General features: G+C 38.9%; 1 protein-coding gene across 2 annotated transcripts in view; it reads right to left on the bottom strand.

Annotated features, from left to right (window-relative positions):
- Positions 1 to 5,172: 5,172 nt before the first annotated feature.
- LOC145684748 (uncharacterized) overlaps positions 5,173 to 26,949 on the bottom strand; it is a 1,464,901-nt gene continuing 1,443,124 nt past the window's right edge. For both annotated transcript variants that reach the window (XM_081757122.1, XM_081757121.1), the window contains one exon: positions 5,173 to 5,685. In XM_081757122.1, coding sequence (XP_081613248.1) covers positions 5,564 to 5,685 — 122 coding nt within the window. In that variant the 3' untranslated portion in view covers positions 5,173 to 5,563. The remainder of the gene's footprint in view (positions 5,686 to 26,949) is intronic.

A 26,949-nucleotide genomic window follows, 5' to 3' on the forward strand; every position in this document is an offset into this window, starting at 1 on the left:
CATAGGTGGTTGTGACTGTGACACATAAAGATTTGTAATAAGGGATTATGATTAGATGTGCTGGAGTGTTATCGAGAGATGGAGAGTGAATGCGGTACAGTGTGTAAGGGGAAAATCCTGTTGCTACGCCGCCGTTGGCTCGTCGTACAGGAATGTTGTTATCGTGTGGAATGAGGTGATAGGCACGAAGTTTGCAGCTGAGTTTGGGAGTGAGATGGGTTTCATTGAGGAGAACCTATTCCTCATGTAAGAGTTGTTCGAAGATGAGTTTATGAGTTAGGAGTGAGTGGATGTTGAGAAATAGAAATACAAGTAGAAATCCATGATCATGATGAAGTTAAACAGTTGTTGCGAGTGGAGATGCATGAACGTGCACGTACGGACCATTGTAGGTTGATTGAATATCGAGGTCAAAATGTTGCGAGCTGCGTGCTGAACGTGTTGTAACATTAATGGTCGTGCAAAGGGGTGAACATTTTGAAAAGTGATGGTGATAAATGCTAACAGTTGATGAATGGAAACATAATGGTCAGGCTCTGGTGAAATCTCTACTGTTTGATTTTGAGCATCATGAGTTCGTAGTAGTAACACAAGTTCCGGCTTGGTTTCTTCTGGAGCAAGTCGAGATTTACACTTGTCGGATGTGAGCGTTCATGACAGGTGTTGCAGGTTGGAGCTTGTTGCAGATTCGAACAGCTTTTCCTGAGACGAGATCCAGTACAGTAGCCACATTTGATCTGATCGGTGCAACTGTATGATGTGCGTTGTATTCCAGACAGCGTTCATATCTGAGAGGAAGTGATCATAGTGATCGGGATGGTTCAACTCTGTGTCTATTCTTGAAAATGAAGACACCATTATCCAGAAGGTCGTTGTTAGTAGTCTGTGAAGTTGTCACAATTCGAGTCATGTAGGTAGGTCCTCATTGTTGCGACTCCGGATGCATTTTTCAAAGCTGTAGCCTTCTTCACGTAGCTCAGCTTCTATTTCGTCATCTGTTATGGATGGATCGACTCCTTGTACTACTACAGGCATGGTAGGTGGTTGACGTGGTGGCAGAGGTTGCGTGTAGCAGCTCCTGTTGAGAGTAGTTAAAGTTGCACTTTTCCCGAAGATTTTAAAACTGTGCTTGTCACGGATTTTCTGTGCGAAGTTAGCCAACTTTGATTGGATGATGAATCCATTTCTTGTTTCCACTATTTGCAAAGTCTCTGAGCGTGGTTGATACTTAGAGAAGTTGTTGGAATAGAAGCTTCGAGTTGCTATGCTTCGGATCGCAACTTTGCAGTAGGAAGCTGTAGACAGGCTGTAGGCAGGGCAGGAAAATCTTCATCGATGATAAGTCAATCAGAGTTGGAGCTGAAGGTTCTCTGAGCGTCTCTATGCTTCTTCTTAGATAGTAATGATCTGGCTGATGGTGCTTGGTGGTTGCCATTGATCGGAGAACGAGAACGCTTAGGACTAGGTTCAGTGCATATTTTGTCTCGCCTATTTCTCCGCTTCTCGATTATCTTCAGAGGTTGAGTCGAATATTCTCCAGTGTCCATGATCAATGTTCATGCGATGAAGATAACCGAATTGATGCAGGACCCAAAATTATGAGATGAGAAGATTATAAGAATGAAAAATGATGATTAAAAACTGCACTAATTATGCACTTCAGCCAACTTCCACTTGGGAAAATCCCTCAATCTCCTGTAGCCTCTCGCCCGAAACTGTGTTCGGATCACCGTGCGTCCACACGGGTGCAATAAACACAGCCTGAAGTTGGCAATGCCTCACTACAAGAGCTGTACTTCACCAGCTGAGTAAGTATGATGAATTTGTCGCTTCAAGAAAAAAAGTCGTTGCTTTCCGTTCCTTTGCTTCTGGGAGATTTTTAAAATCTAACTATGAGTATTTTTTTCCCTCCACCTCCGCAGCTAGTCAGTTTAATTTCTTGAGTTGAACTACTTAATATAGTGACGAAGTGGATGGTCAATGTTCAATTTACCTTTCCCATGTAAATATTAATTCTGGTTATGGTCTGGTTAATGCGCGTCGAGTGGATGCTTGCTCTCGTACGTCGATTTATTTATTTCGTTTAGCGAAAAGTGTTTTAAAGAAAGATTTTCAAAGTTATTAAAGAGACGATTAAGAATTCTTGAAAGAAAGTATTACTATTGAAGGTTATTGCGAAGTATTGAGATAATAAATGTATTAATTAGGCGGGCTTAGAGGCAATATGCCCATGCGTGGATTGGTTCCCAAGTACGTTACGAATTTATATCATAAAACTTGAATTACGTTCAATGATTAATATTTCATAAGATTTTGAGAAGTTTGGAGAAGGTTGAGTATTTTTAAGGAAAATCAATTGAATTCTTAAAATTGGAATTGAGTATTCTCCTTTCCTTAAAACTCACTAAATGTTAAGATTTTCAGGTATTATTGTTTGGAAGAAAGACTACTGAATAATTGATTGCGATTATAAACGTCTTGTAAAATTTTGATACCAGATGTTCATTAGGGCTAGGATTTTTCTTGAAGAAAAAGAAGATATCAAATGAGGTATTTATTATTGAATTTTGATATTTGTGTTTGAAATTGGTAAATATATGTCATCTAACGCATAGCCACATATTCACCATCGCCTTATTGATGTAATAAAGTTGTTATATAATCAGAATTCTTGCGTTCAATTTTTATCAAAATTATTGTATGTTCTGCTGTGTGTTCCTAATATTGGATTGTCGACAATTTTCGCTGAGAGAAACTGATCTTTCCCGGTGCTACCCTCCATAAATCTTCTGCAGGGTTTTTTCTATGGGGACCCGACATAAACAAACTAACGCTTTTTTATGAGTTCGATTACCTTAGATTCTCTCGGAATCCTAGCGGATGGGGCGTTGCAAAAGACTATGCTACAAAGTAAAATTTTCAAAGTTGAATTATCAAACAAAATCCAAATGATCAAACTCTACCTCCTATTTAAACTTGTGTAAAGTTTTCATGGTTGACTTATGTTTATTTTTTAAAAATTTATATATGGTAAGAGTGGATCGTTTTTGGAATTGTTACTGTTAAGTTACTAATATGTATATAGGATATTAGTTACTAATATTAGGATTTGGTTGGATGTATGGATGCTACAGGTCGGTTCGATTTTCAATTTGGCTTCGTTATAGTAATTGTAGTAGTAGAACGACTGGGTGGTTAATATTAATTATATTTCGTATTGTCTAATTATTCTATTCTCAGTTGTTTACTTGTTGAGTATGGAGAATAACAGTGAATGTTAGTATCGACATTCCGGCATCAGAACTTTTGACCATAGATGCGACAGGTCATGTAGGTTTAAATGAGCGACCGAGTTGCGGTACTAACAGTACCAACTCACGGTAGCTTTAACATTCGATACTTTCCATCGATACTGGATAATTATTCAGTTAACGAAGTAGAAAATTCTGATATAATCTTGGGATTAGCAGAATTGTTAATGCTCCTAGCACAAATGAATTTAGAAATGATTGGTGGTAACTTATATTTATGGAGCCGTTTGGTTATCCAGGGTGTTCCGGAAATAGTGTTCAGCGCTGGAACGATAGATTGGGTAATAAGTATCTTAACCTAGGTAACTACTACAGGAGAGTTTTCTATGTTAGAAATTCAACACCAAGAGCTGACAACAGCCCATGTGGTCAAAATCCTAATTTAAATTTTGCATATTTGTGATTTCAATTTGGTTAGTCAGGGGATTGATTTGGTTAATCCTGTTTCACTTGTTATTCCCGGAAATTTGGATTCCCAGTTTGAGGAAAAGCTCATTCTTAAATATAATTTAAGTAGAACATGAATTCTTGGAAAATAAATTCAAGGAGATTCGAAATGTAAATGGGTATAAGCAAGTATTATTTCTGGCGGTACGCAGAGGTACGGCAAACCGGCACCTTTTGATCAGAATGGAATATTTCCTCTTCTGTCTTGAAAAGGGGTTGACGAGAAACAAGGAAAAAACTAAATAGTAAATATCTAATTTTATTGGAAACCAGAGTTTTTATTGTTTTACTTTTTTTTTCTCTCTGGAGAAAGAGTTTCGAATCTTCGTTCCTTCTTGAAATCCTAATAAATACAAAGGTAACAAAGAAAGTTCTGCCGCTTTTTGTGGAACTATGACAATGTATTCTTCAAAAATATTTTGGTTAAGCTTTTGATATTAAAGTTGACGTGCATCATCAGACGGTAGTACTTTTAATGAATAAAAATATTATCATATTATTTACTAGTGTTCTTTAACAAATAGACGACCAACGCCCAGTGTCATGCAAGCTGGAAACGAAATGAAATTTTTCATTTTAACGTCCCTCATTTATACTCATTAGGCTAAGGGAGACGGATGATTATGGCAAGTGAATGATGGTGGAAGAATTGGTGGAGTGAAATGTGGGAGGAAACGGGAGTACCCCGAGGAAACCCCCGGACACAATGTTTTCCACTACAAACTTACTTGCTCAGGGATCGATCCAAGGACTCACGCATCAGAGGTAAGCGATTTACTACAAGTCACTATGCGTCCCATCACTTGAGCTGGACCATACTATCCTAATATTTCGAAGTAAGAATCAGACCTATCTATAAGTGACCCTACTTAACTTCTTGAAGCAGAGGAACGCAGCGTGTACGGTTTTGAAGAACATAATATGGAAAGAGATTCAGGAAATCAGCAAAACAGTCAAAGGAAGATATGAAAGTTGAATATTGCACTTAAAATATAACATTGGCCTTAAAGTGACCACAAACCGAAGACAGAATAATAATTTTCTGGTTCTTTGTAAACAATCTCCCTATATTCTTTTTATTAGGCAGCAAAAGAGCTTAAAGTAAGCTTGTCTTATAAGATATAATATACAACATGAACTTGCACACAAAATCCCTTTGATACCGATATTTTCTTGCGATTACACCACTGTTGATTTGAAGCTACAGTATTTTCTGCATTAATGAAATTTTGATTGCTATATCAAAGTTACAAATTAAAATATGGAACGGATTCAGAAAATAAGAAAAAAAGTTGAAGGAAGATTATAAGAATTGAGTTTTTGTCATTTGGAGTTATATTGCGCCAAGGTATAAAATTAGTATTCATAAAATGAAACACATTACTATTGAATATGAAATTCATATAAGCTTTTATCTAAGCATTTATATTTTATAATATATCTACATAAAATTGAGTACAATATTTCTTACATTTAGCTATATGCTTTGGCAATTATCAGATTGTTCGATATGCCCTGTATGCCATATGCTCGTTTTATATATTAAAATACACAGAATAGCTAATAACCATATAAGAAATTATTTGAGATAGAAATATACCTTCCCAGAAAGATAGTTTATTTTGGTGCATACAATATTTCATAATAAGTGAAATACATACTTTTACAACTACTTTAAAATGTGCTTGAAGTTCACAATTACACAGAATATTGGAAATAACATATGCCAAATAGAATTTTCTCAGTTTTTGTTACAAAGCACACGTAATTGAAAATGTGATGAAGTGAGTGCGTGATATATGCCTTCATATAAATCTGCTCAGTGGGTTTGTTTGTTGCTGCATTTCAAACGATTGAGGAAGGAGCACATTGATATCACTGTAGGGTCCACTTTGTGTTAGCTTAATCTCACCTCGTACACATAGACCTTAAAACAAGAAGAACATAGACCTAATTAGACACACACACACACACACACACACACACACACACACACATATATATATATATATATATATATATATATATATATATATATATATATATATATATATATATATATAAGATATGAAAGGAAGATATGAAATAATATAATCAACAATAATGTGCTTTTACATATAATCGTGTAATATGTATATAACAATATATATAACAAAATATATTACAAAATACTTATTTACATTTATCGAAACATAAATAATTAACTTCAATAATAATATAATAGTACAATAATAAATGTTAGAATTTCAATTCTGGTGACATACTTTTGGGAAATAGGAGATGACGAAGATGACGACGAATATAAATTGTCTAAACCATACTCATGCATGCAAGGAACAATGATTATTGTACGAACAGCCACCAACACATTCTACTAGCGGTTAAATCATGCTTCCTATCCTAAAACTTTTCTAGAGGTAACGTTGCACTTAGAAAAGTTTATGTTAACGTTAAAATACGTCGTGTCTTCACTGATTCATTACAACACACTAAAAATATTCGAACCCATCACGTCCGAAACATCGGAATATTGACAAAACACACACAAAATTGAAGCGTTGCCTTAGGCAACAAAAATGGTCTAATCGTGTTATACCACAAAAAAGAGGATAAATGATGCTATAAATTTTGCAAGTAGTATTGGCCGATGTATAAAACACTTTTCAGATAAGGGGTATGTGGTCGGCCAAAAAGGGTGCGGGTGGAAACCTTGAAACCATATTTAGCTGACAGTTGGTAGAATTAAGTGAAGTCCTTAAGCGTAAAGAACTACCCATTTGGAAACTCTGTAAATTAATTAGCTATTATAAGCAGCATGAAAAAACCAACCCACATGGGCCTATATGGTTTTTCCGGCTATTTTCGGGTTTAATTGTTTTTTTTTCGGATTTAATTGGGTATTTTCGAAATATTTCAATGTGTTTAGGGTAAAAGTGTTAAAGTGTGATTTATATTTCAAAATTATCGTTGTCATAACTTGCAACAATTTTCTATTCACTGCTGTTTAAAAAAAATGGCTGCCATTTTGAGATTTAACATTGGATCGCCGAGGAAATCTATACAGCTTATTTAGAATGTATCGTTCTTTTACCTTAAAATTTCAACTTAAAAGTCAGAAAAGTGCACCCTGCAGCGTGGATAACAGCTATTTTGTAAAATGGCCGCCAATTTGAAATTTTGGCGTATAACCGCCAAAATACATACAGGTAATTTAGAGTGTCTCGTGTTTCTACTCTGAAAATTCAATTTAAAAGACCCAAAATTGCGCTTTGTAGCGTGGATAAAAGCTACTTTTGAAAAAATCGCCGCCAATTTGAAACTATTCGTTGGTGTGCCGCCAAAATATACACAGAAAATTTATAGTTTCTCGTGCTTGTACCCATCTGTCTTCAACATTGGGGTGGACGGGTAAGACCATTCCCATATTTTATATAAGCTATGTTCAAAATATTTATGAAGTTGAAAAACAATGCTGTGAAAGATCAGGGAAGCAGAATTGTCTTCAGTGGCGTATTTAGGAGGCTATCGGGCTCATGCTCCCCCGAAATAAATATGTTAGTTTTTCGCATTCCACGTACAACAATAGTCCTTTTTACCATTTCTAAGAATGTCATTGACTTTCCATTTTCTTATGCTCTTTGTTCAGAAATAATACTGTATTTGTCAAATTTCATTCCATGTAAGAACTGCGTCCTTTTATTCTTTCTTTCATCCTTTCTACTTTTCTCTTTCTTTCATTTCGCCTATCATACTTCATCGACCGTTGTCAGTTGTGATTCAAGTCCGCCGTCATCAGTAACACCAAAACTAAGAGGAGTTGATAAGCGAAACTGGTGTTCCACACCAACTTGCGCGGATATCAACATGACAGGACTACAACAACAAAGGAAAAATTATATCGTTTAGTTATTTTTAAAAGAAGGAAATGTTTGAATTAAAGAAAATCAAAACGGGCGAATAATTAGCCCGGGAAATTAGGAAGGCCAAGAGGATGCTTCCTTTTTCTTGTATGAATAGAATAAAAGGTTAGATTCACTCCTAAACTTTTGTATCATATCATATAGGATTTATCGGTCTGCAATTCTTGCCATTATAACTTCAATTTATGCATAAATTATAATATGTTTAATTCTCAAAGTCAGGTGGGCAATTGCTCATTTCCTTCCTTGTGTTGGGCATAGCCCCTCGAAACAAAATCCTAAATACGCCATTGGTTGTCTTCAACATTGAGAGGTGTGCAGATTTGTGGCTTATTCTAGGGAAGGGAAATGAAAGTCATATTACTGCAGATGAATCTGATCAACTGTTGTAGAGTATATTATATATTAGACGATGTAAATGAAGTAGTAGCACATAGTATTACAAATTACTGCCGTGAACACATTCTGAAATCTGAATACATACATATTTATAATTAGTATGTTTCTAATTAAGCAGCCACAAAGATCCACGTTAAAATTGTTTTATAATAATATAATAATGTAATAATAACTTCCCCAAAACTATGAAGAAAGAATATCAATTATGTATGACGCAACAATAATCTTTGAGCAAAATTATGATAATCTCAATAACATTACAGCATTCGTTACAGAAATCTGACGCATGGTATATACTCGTTAGTTAACAGATGTAACCTTAAGATTATGAAGAAAAATATTCCAGCAATTGAGTTCTTTTCTTGTTTACGAAGCATCCTCTTTCAAAAGAAAAATTGGGACACGCGGAAATACGTAGGAACAAACCATGGTTCGAACTAGCAGAGAAGAGAAAACAGGCAAAATTACGTTGGCTACAAAATCCGAATGAAATATCTAACTACACAAAATTTCGTAGATACCAGGCGGGAAATTTCCAAAACTTTTAGAACAAAGAAACGCGATTTTTTGAAAGTTAAAATTTAGGAACTTGAAGATAATAGTAAAAATAAAAACATTCGGGACATGTATAAAGGGATCAACGAATTTAAGAAAGGCTATCAACCTCGTGCTTATATTAAAGAAAGCTGATGGAACAGTTCTCACTGAAACAGATAGCATTTTAAATAGATGGAAAGATTTCTTTGACGATTTGCTTAACACGCAGCCAAAAACTAATGTGCGTGGAGAAAGGGAGATACATACCGTAGAACCATATATTCCAGGACCGAATATAATTAGAAATCGCGTGCGTGGAGAAAGGGAGATACATACCGCAGAACCGTATATTCCAGAACCGAATAGAAGTAGAAATCGCTTTAAAGAAATTAAAGAAACACAAATCTTCGGGTGTAAACGAAATTCCGGCTGAGTTAATTTTAGCTGGAGGCGAAAAATTGTGGAACAAGATACACAAACTCATTCTCCTTATCTACAACAAGAAAGGGTTCCCACAAGAGTGGAAAGAATCAATCATTGTTCCAATTCACAAGAAAGGCGACAAAACTGTCTGTAATAACTATCGAGGCATTTCTCTTCTGTCAACAATTTACCATTCGCCAAATACTCGAAAAGAAGTGGGAATACAGTAGCCCGGTACATCAATTATTTATTGATTTTAGAAAGGCTTGCGACTCGGTTAGGAGAGGAACATTGTACAACGTTCTTACAGAATTTGGAATACCGAAAAAGCTAATTAGATCAATTAAGGCATGTTTAAATGAATCTCAAAGTAAATTCGGGGTAGGAAAATTTTTGTCCACGAGCTTTCACGTCGAGAATGGCCTGAAACAAGGAGATGTGTTGTCGCCATTATTATTCAACTTTGCCCTGGAATACGCTACAAGGAAGATCAAAGATAGCAACCAGGGCCTAGAGCTGAACTGTGCTCACCAGGTTATGCATGCGCTGATGATGTAAATTTAATAGGGGATGGTAGGAGAACAATAGATAGAAAGGCAGGGTTCTTATTAAACACTTGCAGGGACAAGGGTTTAGAAGTAAATGCAGAGAAAACTAAATTCATGGAAGTGCGTCGGGACCGTAATAGGGCAAATTATGAGTGCGTTAAAATATTAAATAATACTTTTGATAAAGTGGATACTTTCAAATATCTAGGATCATTATTAACAGACGAAAATCATATTCACGAAGAAATTAAATGTCGAATATAAACAGGGAAGTCGTGTTATTATTCAGTTCAAAATCTCTGGTCATCGCGAATTCTGTCGAGGAATTTGATGCTTAAAATATATAAAACGATAATCATACCTGTTGTTCTGTATGGTTTCGATACATGGTCGCTTAATCTGAGGGAAGAACATGAACTGAAAGTATTTGAGAACAAGATGCTCAGACGAATATTCGGACCCAAGAGGAACGGGAATGGGGAATGGCGGAAACTTCATGACGAGGAACTATATAAATTATACAGCTTACCAAACATTGTTAGGGTCATCAAGTCTAGGAGGTTTAGGTGGGCAGGACATATAGGTAGGATGGAAGAAAATAGAAACGCTATCAAAGTGTTAGCGGTAATACCAATCGAAAAACGACCGTAAGGAAGACTTAGGCGCAGATGGGAAGACAATATTAAGATGGATCTCGCAAAAATAGGAATACAAAGTAGAAACTGAATCAAGTTGGCTGAGGATAGAATTCAGTGGGGAGCTTTTGTGAACGCGGCATTGAACCTCCGGGTTCCATAGGCTATAGAGTTAGTTAGCTTACGAAGCATGAGTAGATGCCTAGGCTGATACAATAAATAGATTAAATGCGCATTTACTGAAAAGATGTGTTCTACTGACATTGGATAGTCTATATACTCTTTGTGTGCTAGGACCTAGGGGAGAGGAGGAGATAAGGTGTCATATCAGGTTACGTCACGCACAGTCGCACGCCTTCATTTTCATTAAAAATGGAAAAGCCAAGAGAAACCAATCTCATCTCACTTTCCTTTGTGGCTTTCGGACACAAATCATCACACTTATCTGCAAAAAGCACTTTTCAAATCGGATTATTGGGAGAGCTTCCAGTTCCAATGTTGCGGGGGACATGTCTCCCTATTTCCCCGGAATTTGTGCCCGTACCTACAGCTGAGACAACTTTTCAGCATGAGGAGAGAGGCATATCCTTCTCTGGCGTTTATTGCAATTTGTGCCCAAGTAGCGGAAGTGGAATTAATATACTGTATATTGATGAGACTACTAAACGCACTACAGCACGAAGTTCAGTTTGATATACGATACTATAGAATACGATTCTTTTTAAAAAATGGAAAAGCCAAGAGAAATCAATTTCATCTTACATTCTTTTGTGGCAGTCGGACACAAATCATCACACTTATCCCAAAAAGGACTTTTTAAGTCAGATTATTAGAAGGACAGTCCCCTGCGGTCCATGATTGGGGGGACATATCCCCCTCTTCCCCCGGGATTTGCACAAGTGCTTGTACCCCGAAAATTTAAACCTAAAAGACTGAAAGTGGCACTCTGTAGTATGTGTGGTACAGTAGCAGTATTGCGGCTTAGAAATTGTTACAAAAAATTTTTAAGAAAGTCCAAATTAATAACAAACTCTTGCCCCGTTTTCTTATGCAATCCAGAAATAAATGTCTCGATCGATTAGTTATTTCTTGTCTTCAATCCAATTCCCTCCCTCCCTCCACCTCTCCTTGTCTAAAGCAGCGTAGGAATCAAGTTTACAATGTTATAGCTCTAAAACAGTCTTTTTCATTCGTTTGTTCTGAAATATCTTTCAAGAGCCTTTCAAGTCACACAATCTTCCGATACCTTCATTAATACCTTTAGTTTCATTCTTTCCCTTCTTTAAAGACTGCAAGCGAGTAAGATGCTCTCTAAGAAATCTATGGAAATTGCCAATAACCGCAGTAAGTTTTGTGCTTCCTAAAGTCTGTAATGCACGCACAGAGCTCGAGAATATCTGCTGAGAGAAATGAGTGTTATTCAACGATTCATTTCATTTCTTTCCAGTAATTGCAAGCAAATGTTCCAAGAGCATCATTTGGGCAGGACAGGAGGGTGTAATTTCCCCTCTCTTGAGCTTCATAAATACATATTGTTTGAGCAAATATATAGTAATACACTAATAAAAAAGTGAAATATTTTTGTCGGCGGAAACTCTTCCTTTCCCCCCCCCGAATAAAATCTAAAATGACACTGCTTTTAGCAGCACACCTATAGAGTTACGATAGCACATTACTAGAGAGTAGTGCGCTCAAACGGGTCGGGTTGACCCGACCCGACCCGTGACCCGACCCGACCCGAGTCGGGTCGGGTCGGGTCAGGTCAGCTCGGGTCGGGTTGTCGGGTCGAGTCAGTCGGGTCAGCTCGGTTCGGGTTATCGGGTCGGGTCGGGTCAGGTCAGCTCGGGTCGGGTTGTCGGGTCGAGTCAGTCGGGTCAGCTCGGGTCGGGTTGTCGGGTCGGGTCAGTCGGGTCAGCTCGGGTCGGGTTATCGGGTCGGGTTGTCGCGTCGGGTCAGTCGGGTCAGCTCGGGTCGGGTTGTCGGGTCGGGTCATTCGGGTCGGGTTGTCGGGTCGGGTCAATCGGGTCAACTCGGGTCGGGTTATCGGGTCGGGTCACTCGGGTCGGGTTATCGGGTCGGGTTGTCGGGTCAGTCGGGTCGGTTTGTCGGGTCGGGTCAGTTCACTTTGGTCAACTAAGTTTAGGTTGAGCTTAAACTCGGCTGGAGTCGAAAACTGCTGTTTTACACTACCTGCGTAATTTAAAATAGCAATTTTCAATTGATTTTATAGAAGCCATAAATGTATTTTGAACACTTGCAGCTAGTGTTTTTTATGGTAAATGCTTATTTTTGTACTTGTGTGTACTTTAATTTTTAAATGTGGAAGATTGATTTTACCAATCGACTGTAATATTAATATCTACGCCAATATGGAGTCTGGATTTAGAACAAAACTAGAAGTTGTTTAAGCAAGGCCAAAAGAAAGATTGAATATGGACGACCAAGCCCAAGCAGGGCCGCGGTAGCTCAGTGGTAGAGAATTCATCTCTGGTGCATGGTGTCCATGGTTCGATCCCAGCTTGTGTTAGGTAGGCTTTGTGGTGGAGAAACGCCGTGTAGTGGGTTTTCTCGGGGTTCTCCTGTTTCCTCCCACTTTCTCCATTCCACCATTTCATTCATTTCTCATGGTCACCATATTCCTTAGCCTCGAAGCAGAATCGAGGGACCTTAAACTCAGGGGTGTAGCTAAGGGGGAGCCATCGGGTCCAGGCCCCCCAAATGGTTTCCTGCCCCCCCCAAATGACCAGCTTTAAAAACATCATAGTAAAATTATCTCGCTTCCTTCATTTAAAAGTAACAAAGTTATTGACAATTAATAATATACGGTAAAATAGTATGGAGAAATATTGTTTTTCCATACCGATCGAAAAATAGGATACATTTTTGTGACAGCAGATTACACAATTTACTGCGATTTATATTTGACAGTTTAAAGACAAACATTTTAACAAGATATTATAAATACAGCCATAAAACAAAGGTACTAAACTGATTTGTAAGTACATTATATTTTTATATGCTTTAACAAGTATTTTAAAAGACAGAGAATGGAAAATTTGGTGAGAAATAATGTTTTTATTCAGTTTGGATTTCATTCACTCTCTTTTATTTCTACTCAGTGTAATAAAATAATTGTTTTTTTTTAGTTACGAATAATAAATAAATATTTTTGTCAGGAAACTATAAAGAAATTAAGTGAAATTTAAAGAAAATCAATCTTGTGTACATAGGTTCTGTATACAAGGTCTTAAATTTAAATAAAAAGGTAACCAAGAAAAGTTTTGTTGCTTTTTCACCCACCACCTTCGAACATCGATACGTCACCTAACCTGGAAGATCAAAAATAGTCCCCATCAACATCGACGACCTTCTGAAAACGTTCCTGAAGGCCGTGGAATTCATCGCGGTAGAAGTTGGTGGGCCGTGAAACGAAGAAGGTATCAGGTGCATTTTGGACTTTTACTAGGGATTTGAATTGGCGGCCTCTAAGGTGATTGTCCAAAGAATGGAACAGGTAATAATCGGACGGTGCAATACCCGGGGAATATAGTGGTTGCAATATTGTTTCCCATCCAAGGCGGAGAATGGTGTCCTGAGTCATCCTAGCCACGTGGGACTTAGCGTTGTCCCGTAAACGAGGACCCATTTGCAATTCAGAAGTGATGGCTCCAGAGTTTTGAGTTTTTGTTGAGCACAGCTCAACTGCTGACACTACACAGTTGCATTGATACTCTGACCAGCTGGTAGCAGTTCCCGATGCACGATGCATCAAACACACAGAAGGACCTTCTTCTGGTACAGTGCTGGTTTCGGCCGTTTTGAAATCGGTTCATGGGATGCTAACCAATGATGACGGCGCCGTGGAGCTTCGTATAGGACCCACTTTTTATCACATGTCAACGCCCTGTCCAGAAATGGCTCCGAAACAGTAAATAAACCCATGCGACTGCCGCGTTGCCTTCTGGCCCGGAGTCAAAACATGTGAGACCCAACTTGTAGTGCTTCCCAACTTGATGGATGTGCTGCCGAATGGTTTCTCCACACACTGAATTGTAGTCCCAGTTCCTCTTTGTACGTACATGTGTTGGTCTTCTGGCATGTGGTGTTTTCGGGTGTTTGGTCATCGTCCTTAAACTTGTTAAACCATCGCTGCACTGTCCGCGTCGTCACGACATCCTCAACAAAGGCCTGGCATATTTTCTGTCCCGCTACAGCGGCGTTTGACCTCCATTTGAACTCGTTCAGCATACATGCTCTTATGACGCTCTGTGGATGTCCCATGTTCCCTCTGTCTTTACGCAAGTTCACTGTGTATCTGAATTGCCACAACCAGGTAGTATGTTGGATATACCCACACCAACAACTGACGTTCGCCTTATCTCCACTCGCATTCAACTCACGGTGTGAGGTCCAATTGAACACAGACTTCCACGAAAAGGGACATAACTTTCTGGTTATTTTTATAGTTATTCACAAAAGTATAGCGTTTGGTCCCGGGCAGTAGTTCTTGATTAAGCATAATAAAAACTATCTTGAATATAATTTATGGATAATAATAATAATAATAATAATAATAATAATAATAATAATAATAATAATAATAATAATAATAATAATAATAATAAATAAGATAAAATAGTGTTTTTAGTTTTTCAGAAGGAAACCAAAATTTTCCTTTCTTTTAGGCCTGAAAAACACTAGCAGCAACACATTTTTTGCTTTGTACATTGTAGCTGCCCCCCCCCCTCAAAAACGACGGGCCCTTCCTACACGAACCTGCTGGCTACACCCCTGCTTAAAGTGAATATTTCATTTTATTTCACCAAGCCGAAGGACATCGATACAAGAACAAGATAAAGATTGGATATGCAAGACGAATTGCATAGTAATCTTGCTCTTGGCCTTGTTTTGGTGATCACCAAGTAGCGATGAGCGTATTTTCTAGCTTTCCGTATAGTATGAAATACCATAATCAAAATCACACTTGGTCTTCATTTGTACCGATGAGGTGAGCATTCTTGGCTCTTGTATAGCATGAAAGATCACCAAGACTACGAAATGCAGGACCAAGACTTGACTGCAAGACAAAGAATAAGACGCAGTATTGATGACCAAGACCTAGGGAGCAAATTGTTTGAATTTCATTTGTTGGGCTGAAAGTGATGAAATAAAATTAGTACTTTATAATTAAATATCAACCTGTATTTTTAAATTCATATTATGTATCTTCTTCCGTGCAACTATATATACTGTAAAATACGTTTTAATTACCGAGAAAGAAAAATCAAAGTGGTACGGGTCCCGGAATCATAAGAACCTATTTTGGAATGAAAGTTGAAGGGTTGGAAAAAATCACAGGTGTTCTCCTGTTCTCTCAACCCTTATCATTGTAGTTAAACGATTTCCTTTTGTCTCCGCCAAGAGACTCTTGCTACTGCCTTCCGAGAAGACGCCCTGCCGTCCCAGCAGGTGAGAACACTGACCTTGAAGAAAAATTTCGTCACATAGAACTAAAGAAAAAAAATAAAATAAAAATAAATAAATAAATAAATAAAATAAAAATAAAAATAAATTTCTCCCACGTCGGACATTGGTATCAGTTATAAAAAGAAATAACCAAACCTCAAAAGTGCCAAATATTCATTAAGATGCATATACAAATCCCCGCTTGATCTAGCTAGTGGTTAACGTGTAAGACTTCGGTACACGTGGTCCGGGTTCAATTCCCAATGGGAGTGCATTTTGGTGTTCACCCAGTGTTGTGACCATAGTGCTCTCAAACGGATCGGGTTGACCCGACCCGACCCGTGACCCGACCCGACCCGACTCGGATCGGGCAGCTCGGGTCGGGTTACGGGTCGGGTTGGGTCAGGTCAACTCGGGTCGGGTTGTCGGGTCGGGTCAGTCGGGTCAGTTCGGGTCGGGTTATCGGGTCGGGTCACTCGGGTCGGGTTATCGGGTCGGGTCAGTCGGGTCAGGTCGGGTCGGGTTGTCGGGTCGGGTTATTCGGGTCGGGTTGTCGGGTCGGGTCAATCGGGTCAGCTCGGGTCGGGTTATTCGGGTCGGGTTGTCGGGTCGGGTCAATCGGGTAGGATCACGGTTCGGGTCAGTCGGGTCGGGTCGTGTCATCGGGTCGGGTCAGTCAATTCGGGTCACGGGTCGGGTCGGGTCGGTCTACAACCCGACCCGACCCGACCCGTTGAGAGCACTACTAGAGAGATTACATTTTGTTTCAAGAGTCGAAGGTTTGATCTCAAGCCATATGAGTTCCTGGACGACATTGAGAGAGACAGACAGAGATAGAAAGATTGAAATATGGAGACAGAGAGGAATGATTTATATACACAGACTTAGAACTGGGGAAAAATGATCGGACAGCATTCGTATTATGACGAAAATTGTGATTTTGTGATACAGAAGAAGGGAAGGTTTCGAACTGCGAGGATCACATTAGGCAGTTGTCGAAATAAGATGGAGAACACTTTTGAGAGCATCAGATGATTACGAATGGAGAGAAAGATATTGAAAGCTGAGGAATTAAGAATTTTAAAAAATCTGCAGCTTCAGAGACGGGTTTCGAATGCCGAACCTTGTAGCTATCGAACTACTTTGCTACGGAGAACTCTGTACTCATGCACATACGTTTCCTTTAGCTACGTTGAAAGCTAACTTAATGCAATATTCCAAAAGTTGACTCGGTGGATGCGCCGTGTAACATAGTTACAATGTGCATAATGAACTTCTCCTTGTTCAGAACACTTTTTAGGGCAGTAAAATTTGTTACTATTGTGTTAATTAGGTTACATTTGATAGAGCCATCTGATAAAGTAGTGCCAAACCCTGTGCGTCAGTGTCTGTTAGGTGAATGGTTAATCTAAGTTACTCCTACGTGTATGGTCCGAGCTTCGAATCAAGACCATCCTTATTGATTATTTTCTTTGAGCTATGATCATACTGTGCATTCCACAAGTTCAATTTTTAATGTAATGTCGTCACAGCTAGTTTAATTCGAAATTATTTTCAAATATGATATTTGTTATTACATGCGTTTCTTTAACTTGCGATGTTTCAAACTTGATATTAAATCTTACAACCTTAATGTAACTCATTTGCCTACGGCAGATCACCATGAATGTTTGCACAACGACGACAGGGAGGCGTTAATAGAAAATTCAGTTCTTACTGGAAGGTATGCATATATATTTAGAAAGTTTGACTCAGAAAAAAACGTACAGTGCAATATTGACTCTTGGAGGAATTTCAAACGAATTTACTATACGTATAAATTACCATCTCAACAATATACTGTAGGGGCTAAGACACTGAAACCATTCCAGGGAGAGGAAAAGGTTATAAGTAAAAAAAAAAATGTAATAGTATACAAAAAATATTGGTGTGAAATTTATAGTTTTCTGGTTCGAAGAGATAATTCGTGGCTAGCAGATGGCACTCCTCACTTGTTTGTAGCCTTGCATAAATGGAAAATCGTTTTCAAAGTATATTTTACATTCAAGTATGATTGTTTTAAAAAAAGCTTGTCCTTCAACATTATGTTTTATAATTATTTTCTACTGTATTTCTTATTTATAATAACATATTTTCTATATATATTGTATTCTATGTTATACGTTTCTTAATCACATTTTACGTCTTACATTTGAAGAGAAGCTTATGACAATTCAGAGCAGCAGGGACATACACAGAATGCAGGCCTTGGCAATCTAGAGCTCCTGCCCCACGAAATCACTACTTTTCTGTAAATTATATCTAATTTTAGAGATGATGATAAACACTTTAGGAAAACATGCTCTCAAGAAGCCTTGTCTACGCTCCTGCAAAGCAGTGAAATTTTAGAGTGCGAGCCGTAAGTAATGTTTCCCCAGAAGTTATAACTCCGATAATTCCGAGTGTGATATCAGAATTAGTGCATTATCATTTTTCACCCGCAGTGTATTGAAACGTACTAAAAAGAAACTGTTCTGATTTCTTCACTGGTCCCCCCTATGACCTCATGTCAATAGGGTCAACCTTGGACGTATCCACATATAAAATATCACCTTTTATGTCAGAGATCACGAAAACTATCCATTCGACACAAATATAGGATATTTTCGATTCCTTTTGCCTGTCACTCTCCCATTGTCAACTCCATACCAAGGCTTAATTTGAACTTACGCAGCATCCACAGTGTCACTATTCATCTTTGCACATGAATTCGACACTAATATCGTTCGTATTTGACGTCTTTTACATGTCATCTTCACCTCTTGGTAAGGGCGGTTTCAGTGTTTCGCCCCCTTAACTATGGATAAATTTCAACCAACGTAAGTATAATTATAAATTACCATTTGAAAAATAAGTGTACAGGTGATCTTTTTCGGAGAGGAATTCCTTAACTACTTTTTCGATATCAATGTATTGCCTTTTTTAAAGTAAGATCCTATACTCAAACACAAATCATGTCTTTCAAAGCTCTAATGGAAAACGAAACGAATCGTCGTATACATGTTACGTTTTTGAAGAGAAAAATAGCAAAACATTGATTGCACAAACGTATAATGGTATCATTTGCAAGCAAATTTATAACTTATAAAACGTGTTAGCTTGAAAGATGAGGTGTTAGTAAACGGGGTTTCTGCTGGTGGTTCTACCTTCGAATCTCGTCCATTCTTGTTGCGTTTTTCTTTTAGCTACACTGAGTTTGTGCATTCCAGATATTCAAGCTTCAACCAAATCTAATACCAGTTACTGAATTAAAAGTAGCTGACATTATTTAAATACGAGACGTTATTACATGCTTTTCATTAGCTTACAGTACTCAACTTTGATATCAACTCTTCCATCCTTCATTTAACTCATTTCTTGACATGTTTTGTTACAAAATTCATTAATCGTGACGGAAAAAATTGCTTTACCAGTTAATGGTGACTGGTTTGAAAGCAAGTGCAAAGTATAAGAATTACATTTGTCATATCTGTAGTTTCGTGTGTAGAAGAAACAAACTTGTGAACCAAAGGTTTAAGAACTACTCAAGTTATTAATATAAACTTTCCCGGAGATTATCCACTTATATCATCATAAAAGAAATACGTAAGACGTTCTGAAACGAAGAAATATAACATACAACTTTGCAAGCGGAGGCAAAGAAACCTAACGTAACAAGACTAAAGACGATTTATTTACGGCGTGGTGATCGTGGTTCATTCGTGCTCGTGCTTTCGAGCAGTTCAGATCGCAAAGCCTGCTGGGAGCATACTTCATACGATTTTCACACATTGGTAGTGTGGTGAACTTAGTGGCATCTTTTTCTTGCCTATTTAGGCTCGTGGCATTTTGGTGTTCACCCAGTGTTGTGACCATAGTGCTCTCAAACGGATCGGGTTGACCCGACCCGACCCGTGACCCGACCCGACCCGACTCGGATCGGGCAGCTCGGGTCGGGTTACGGGTCGGGTTGGGTCAGGTCAACTCGGGTCGGGTTGTCGGGTCGGGTCAATCGGGTCAGCTCGGGTCGGGTTGTCGGGTCGGGTCAATCGGGTCAACTCGGGTCGGGTTATCGGGTCGGGTTATCGGGTCGGGTCAGATCGGGTCGGGTTGTCGGGTCGGGTCAATCAGGTCGGATCACGGTTCGGGTCAGTCGGGTCGGGTCGTGTCATCGGGTCGGGTCAGTCAATTCGGGTCACGGGTCGGGTCGGGTCGGTCTACAACCCGACCCGACCCGACCCGTTGAGAGCACTACTAGAGAGATTACATTTTGTTTCAAGAGTCGAAGGTTTGATCTCAAGCCATATGAGTTCCTGGACGACATTGAGAGAGACAGACAGAGATAGAAAGATTGAAATATGGAGACAGAGAGGAATGATTTATATACACAGACTTAGAACTGGGGAAAAATGATCGGACAGCATTCGTATTATGACGAAAATTGTGATTTTGTGATACAGAAGAAGGGAAGGTTTCGAACTGCGAGGATCACATTAGGCAGTTGTCGAAATAAGATGGAGAACACTTTTGAGAGCATCAGATGATTACGAATGGAGAGAAAGATATTGAAAGCTGAGGAATTAAGAATTTTAAAAAATCTGCAGCTTCAGAGACGGGTTTCGAATGCCGAACCTTGTAGCTATCGAACTACTTTGCTACGGAGAACTCTGTACTCATGCACATACGTTTCCTTTAGCTACGTTGAAAGCTAACTTAATGCAATATTCCAAAAGTTGACTCGGTGGATGCGCCGTGTAACATAGTTACAATGTGCATAATGAACTTCTTGTTCAGAACACTTTTTAGGGCAGTAAAATTTGTTACTATTGTGTTAATTAGGTTACATTTGATAGAGCCATCTGATAAAGTAGTGCCAAACCCTGTGCGTCAGTGTCTGTTAGGTGAATGGTTAATCTAAGTTACTCCTACGTGTATGGTCCGAGCTTCGAATCAAGACCATCCTTATTGATTATTTTCTTTGAGCTATGATCATACTGTGCATTCCACAAGTTCAATTTTTAATGTAATGTCGTCACAGCTAGTTTAATTCGAAATTATTTTCAAATATGATATTTGTTATTACATGCGTTTCTTTAACTTGCGATGTTTCAAACTTGATATTAAATCTTACAACCTTAATGTAACTCATTTGCCTACGGCAGATCACCATGAATGTTTGCACAACGACGACAGGGAGGCGTTAATAGAAAATTCAGTTCTTACTGGAAGGTATGCATATATATTTAGAAAGTTTGACTCAGAAAAAAACGTACAGTGCAATATTGACTCTTGGAGGAATTTCAAACGAATTTACTATACGTATAAATTACCATCTCAACAATATACTGTAGGGGCTAAGACACTGAAACCATTCCAGGGAGAGGAAAAGGTTATAAGTAAAAAAAAAATGTAATTGTATACAAAATATAGTGGTGTGAAATTTATAGTTTTCTGGTTCGAAGAGATAATTCGTGGCTAGCAGATGGCACTCCTCACTTGTTTGTAGCCTTGCATAAATGGAAAATCGTTTTCAAAGTATATTTTACATTCAAGTATGATTGTTTAAAAAAAAAGCTTGTCCTTCAACATTATGTTTTATAATTATTTTCTACTGTATTTCTTATTTATAATAACATATTTTCTATATATATTGTATTCTATGTTATACGTTTCTTAATCACATTTTACGTCTTACATTTGAAGAGAAGCTTATGACAATTCAGAGCAGCAGGGACATACACAGAATGCAGGCCTTGGCAATCTAGAGCTCCTGCCCCACGAAACCACTACTTTTCTGTAAATTATATCTAATTTTAGAGATGATGATAAACACTTTAGGAAAACATGCTCTCAAGAAGCCTTGTCTACGCTCCTGCAAAGCAGTGAAATTTTAGAGTGCGAGCCGTAAGTAATGTTTCCCCAGAAGTTATAACTCCGATAATTCCGAGTGTGATATCAGAATTAGTGCATTATCATTTTTCACCCGCAGTGTATTGAAACGTACTAAAAAGAAACTGTTCTGAATTCTTCACTGGTCCCCCCTATGACCTCATGTCAATAGGGTCAACCTTGGACGTATCCACATATAAAATATCACCTTTTATGTCAGAGATCACGAAAACTATCCATTCGACACAAATATAGGATATTTTCGATTCCTTTTGCCTGTCACTCTCCCATTGTCAACTCCATACCAAGGCTTAATTTGAACTTACGCAGCATCCACAGTGTCACTATTCATCTTTGTACATGAATTCGACACTAATATCGTTCGTATTTGACGTCTTTTACATGTCATCTTCACCTCTTGGTAAGGGCGGTTTCAGTGTTTCGCCCCCTTAACTATGGATAAATTTCAACCAACGTAAGTATAATTATAAATTACCATTTGAAAAATAAGTGTACAGGTGATCTTTTTCGGAGAGGAATTCCTTAACTACTTTTTCGATATCAATGTATTGCCTTTTTTAAAGTAAGATCCTATACTCAAACACAAATCATGTCTTTCAAAGCTCTAATGGAAAACGAAACGAATCGTCGTATACATGTTACGTTTTTGAAGAGAAAAATAGCAAAACATTGATTGCACAAACGTATAATGGTATCATTTGCAAGCAAATTTATAACTTATAAAACGTGTTAGCTTGAAAGATGAGGCGTTAGTAAACGGGGTTTCTGCTGGTGGTTCTACCTTCGAATCTCGTCCATTCTTGTTGCGTTTTTCTTTTAGCTACACTGAGTTTGTGCATTCCAGATATTCAAGCTTCAACCAAATCTAATACCACTTAGTGAATTAAAAGTAGCTGACATTATTTAAATACGAGACGTTATTACATGCTTTTCATTAGCTTACAGTACTCAACTTTGATATCAACTCTTCCATCCTTCATTTAACTCATTTCTTGACATGTTTTGTTACAAAATTCATTAATCGTGACGGAAAAAATTGCTTTACCAGTTAATGGTGACTGGTTTGAAAGCAAGTGCAAAGTATAAGAATTACATTTGTCATATCTGTAGTTTCGTGTGTAGAAGAAACAAACTTGTGAACCAAAGGTTTAAGAACTACTCAAGTTATTAATATAAACTTTCCCGGAGATTATCCACTTATATCATCATAAAAGAAATACGTAAGACGTTCTGAAACGAAGAAATATAACATACAACTTTGCAAGCGGAGGCAAAGAAACCTAACGTAACAAGACTAAAGACGATTTATTTACGGCGTGGGGATCGTGGTTCATTCGTGCTCGTGCTTTCGAGCAGTTCAGATCGCAAAGCCTGCTGGGAGCATACTTCATACGATTTTCACACATTGGTAGTGTGGTGAACTTAGTGGCATCTTTTTCTTGCCTATTTAGGCTCGTACGTTTAATATTTGTGGTGATTCCAATTTCTGTGTCTAGAGAATTTGAGCGTCATGTCTTATAAGAAAGAATTACAATACAAATTCATGTTTGATAAGCGTTATCGAAGTTCTCGACCTAATTCCAGTCAAGTGTACCAATGGCTGTTGGAGAAGTTTCCTCGCCTGTTTGACCAGATTTGTGCTCTTCAACTTCATGAAAAAACTTTTAGTATTTATATTAAGTTTAAATCAATCAAAGATTATGACCAGTTTGCCTCGACAGTGCCTGAGACTGTGACCTTTAATCACATGGACGGTAACGTAAGTACAGTAAGAATTTTGCCAGCAGAAGACCCTGTGAAATTGGTGAGAGTTTATGATTTTCCATTGGAAGCTCCAGTGCAATTATTGGAAGAACATTTTCGTGCCTATGGATTGGTAAGGCGAGTAGAACGACAGTATTGGGCGGCACCGTTTCCTACAGGCATTGACAGTGGTGTGCGGGTCATACATATTGAGCTAACTAAGCATATTCCCTCTAGATTGATCGTCCAAGGTTACAAAGTGAATGTTTCATATGAAGGTCAGCCAATTACTTGTTTCTTTTGCCAGAGCACGTCGCATACCGTGTCTAATTGTCATTTGAAGTAGAAAAATAGTACTATGGGGGGGAAACCGACCCCGCCGCCCGTGGTTATGACTGAATTGGGGAAGGTATGGCGATCTAATCCGCTTCCGGCTTCTTCCGATCATGTAAGTGACGAACCAAGTTTATCTAAGACTGGGTTTGCAAAGGATAACAGTGTTCCCGATGAGTCTCAGTTTCCTGCTTTACCAACGAGTTCCGTCGCGCCTTTACCATTACCAACCATGTCGTCAGTATTGGAGGAGAAAAAAAGCTTGGTGTCTGAGCAACAGCCCTCCGAGTCGTCTCTGGTCTCTACGATACATTCGGAGAATCTCAAGAATGTAGATGTGCCCATGTGTCCAAGTGAACCCCCCGCCCCCTCGCAGGGTCTTGATCCTCTTAGCAATTCCGTTATCTCACCCAGTGCTACGATGATTGCCGTTGATCCGGCTTCCCAACAAAAACGCCGAAGGGTATCTAGATCGACTACAAAAATGAAAGAACATACAGCTGTTGTTGGTGTTTCTCAAGGTGCAATACAGTCCAAGTCACGTGATCACAGCCTCAAAAGCCGTGCAACGTTCGATTCCGAGATATAGCGTGCCTGCATTGTGTGTTTGTTTTTTCTTTTTTGCGCCTTCAGTTCACGAGTGTTTTTTTAGTTGCATTGAGTTGTGTGTTTAGAAAGAAGAAGATTTCTTTTTCCAGTTTTTATGTGCTATACATTTCTTGTCTACTGCAGTGTCTTTCTATGGGCGATACAAGTAAGTTTTTGTTTGTATTGCTGTTAGTGTTTTTGTGTGGAAGTATGGCGCAGATCAATGCTTTTACTTTAATTACTCTCAACATTAATAGAATTAGTTCTGCACAGAACTTAGTGTTATTACAACAATTTATTGAACGGAATCGTGCAGACGTTTATTGTTTAACTGAAGTAACTTTTCATGCATTTGACTTTCTCCCTGACTATAATACTATAGTGAATTCCGAAAAAAACACTGGTGTCGCGATGTTAGTACGAAAGGGTCTACATTATGATAGGGTTATGCTATCTCCGGATGGGAGAGCCATCCGTTGCTATATTAACGGTATATGTATTATTTGTTTATATGCCCCTAGTGGTTTTCTTAAAACACGAGAGAGGGAAGATTTTTTTTCCAGTGTCATTCCATCGTTAATACCTCCTGGTCTTACTTATTGTTTATTCGCCGGCGATTATAATGCGGTGATCGACGCACGTGATTCGCTCACACCATCACCTCCCTGTCATGCCTTAGTTGAGTTGGTGAGACTTCTTCAGCTCCATGATGCTCTTCTAGCATCTCACTCTAAGCATGCAATGACGTACACCTGTACTACGACACGAAGTCGCTTGGATAGGATTTACGTCGACGCTCGCTTAAGTAAGGCTGTCCTCGCTGTCCATACAAGGCCTGTATCGTTCACAAATCATGCAGCTGTCTTAGTTCATTTTAAGCTGCCTTTTTTTCTTCCGGCGGGAAGGGGACGTTCCTTCTGGAAAATCAACAACGAAGTGCTGTTAAGAGAAGACACTGTTGAAGAGTTTACCGAGTGTTTTAAGTACTGGCGTAAAATGCAACGTTATTTTCCAACGGAGGTTGCGTAGTGGACTACTTATTGTAAACCCAAATTCCGTAGTTTCTTTCAATGGAGAGGGAAATTGTCCCAACAGCACGATCGTCAGCTATATGAGTTTTATTATAGGGCACTATGTGACCTCTGGGCTGCACAGCCTTCCCTACTTAATCTGGCTTGTATTAACGATATTAAACGTAGAATGCGTCAAATCGATACTCGAGTATCGTTGCAGGCGTATTTTTCAGACGATCTATATCATTGTTTTCCGGAAGAATCGTCTTCCTTGTATCATGTGGATCGCCTTTTTCGACAGCGACGAGCTACATGTATTGAATCGTTAGTATTGGCCAACGGCGATACCATTTCTGACCCTTTACAGATTTTAGAAGAATTTACGCAACACTTTATAGCCTTCACGAGCGCATCGCATTCGGATTTTCTTTTTGCTCCTGAGTTTCTATCAGCCCTTCCCCAGAGGCTGCCTGCAGAAGCTTGTCAGGCTCTATTGCGCCCAATTACGGCTGACGACATCTTGGCGGTTCTCAATAAGTCTAAGGGACGTAGTTCTCCCGGCATAGATGGCTTGAGTGTATCTTTTTACCGTCATTACTGGCCTATTCTTCGTGGTACCCTTGTGACACTTTTTAATTCCTGGTTGTCTAATGTGCCCTTTCATTCTAATACTGCGGTTGTCGCACTTATACCCAAATCGTCCAAGGCGAAGGTTGTGGCTGATTACTGCCCTATCTCTTTATTGCCAGTTGATTTGAAATTATTTACTAAAGTTCTTACAGCCCGATTACGACCTATCATACAGAAACTTATCAGTCCGTATCAAGCAGCCCTGCACGAATCGAATAACATTCAATTTACCCTTCGTACTCTTCGAGACCTCTTTGCATACTTTCAGTCTCGCGGTGTCCCAGCCGGAGCGTTAGCAGTAGACCAAGAGAAGGCTTATGATAGTGTCGATCACAATTTCCTTCGTCTAACCCTCGACGCTTGGGGTTTTCCCGCAGCTTTCTGTCAAGTAATTTCGAATTTATACACCACCGCCACGTTTCGTCTCCAAATTAATGGACATCTATCTGACCTCATTCCCTTAAAACGAGGTTTGCGCCAGGGCTGTAGTTTAAGCTCTATTTTGTTTTCTTTAGTTATAGACCCTCTTCTCTATCGTTTGGCGCTAGTGTCTCCCCCAGGCCCTACCCTCTTTACTTGTCAAAACAGCTATTGTTTCGCTGATGATCTGACTATCACAGGGGTCGACGCAGTTGCTCTTCAGGGTGTCTTTCCGGTTCTCAAACGATTCTCGCGTTGCTCTGGCCTTCAGTTTAATGCAAAGAAAACTCAAGTGTTACAATTTCACGGCTTTCAGTTACCCTCTACTACCCCAGGTACGCAGCCTATACCGCATGTGACATCCTTAACAATTTTAGGGATTCCATTCACGTCCCTTCCCACTCCCCATTATGAAGAAGTTTGGCAACCTCTCCTTACGCAAATTCGAGGGTTGTTCTTCACCCTCCGCTTTCGTCGACTTCATTTATGGCATCGCATTCAATTTATCAATATCTACGTGGCAACTAAATTGTGGTATAGTGCTCGGGTATTTCCCCTCCCTGAGATTTACGCCAAAAGATTTTAATCTCTGCTCCTTTGGCATATAT

Source organism: Thermobia domestica, chromosome 5 (genome assembly GCF_964235325.1).
Source record: "Thermobia domestica chromosome 5, izTheDome1.hap1.1, whole genome shotgun sequence".
In the NCBI taxonomy this organism is placed as follows: domain Eukaryota; kingdom Metazoa; phylum Arthropoda; class Insecta; order Zygentoma; family Lepismatidae; genus Thermobia; species Thermobia domestica.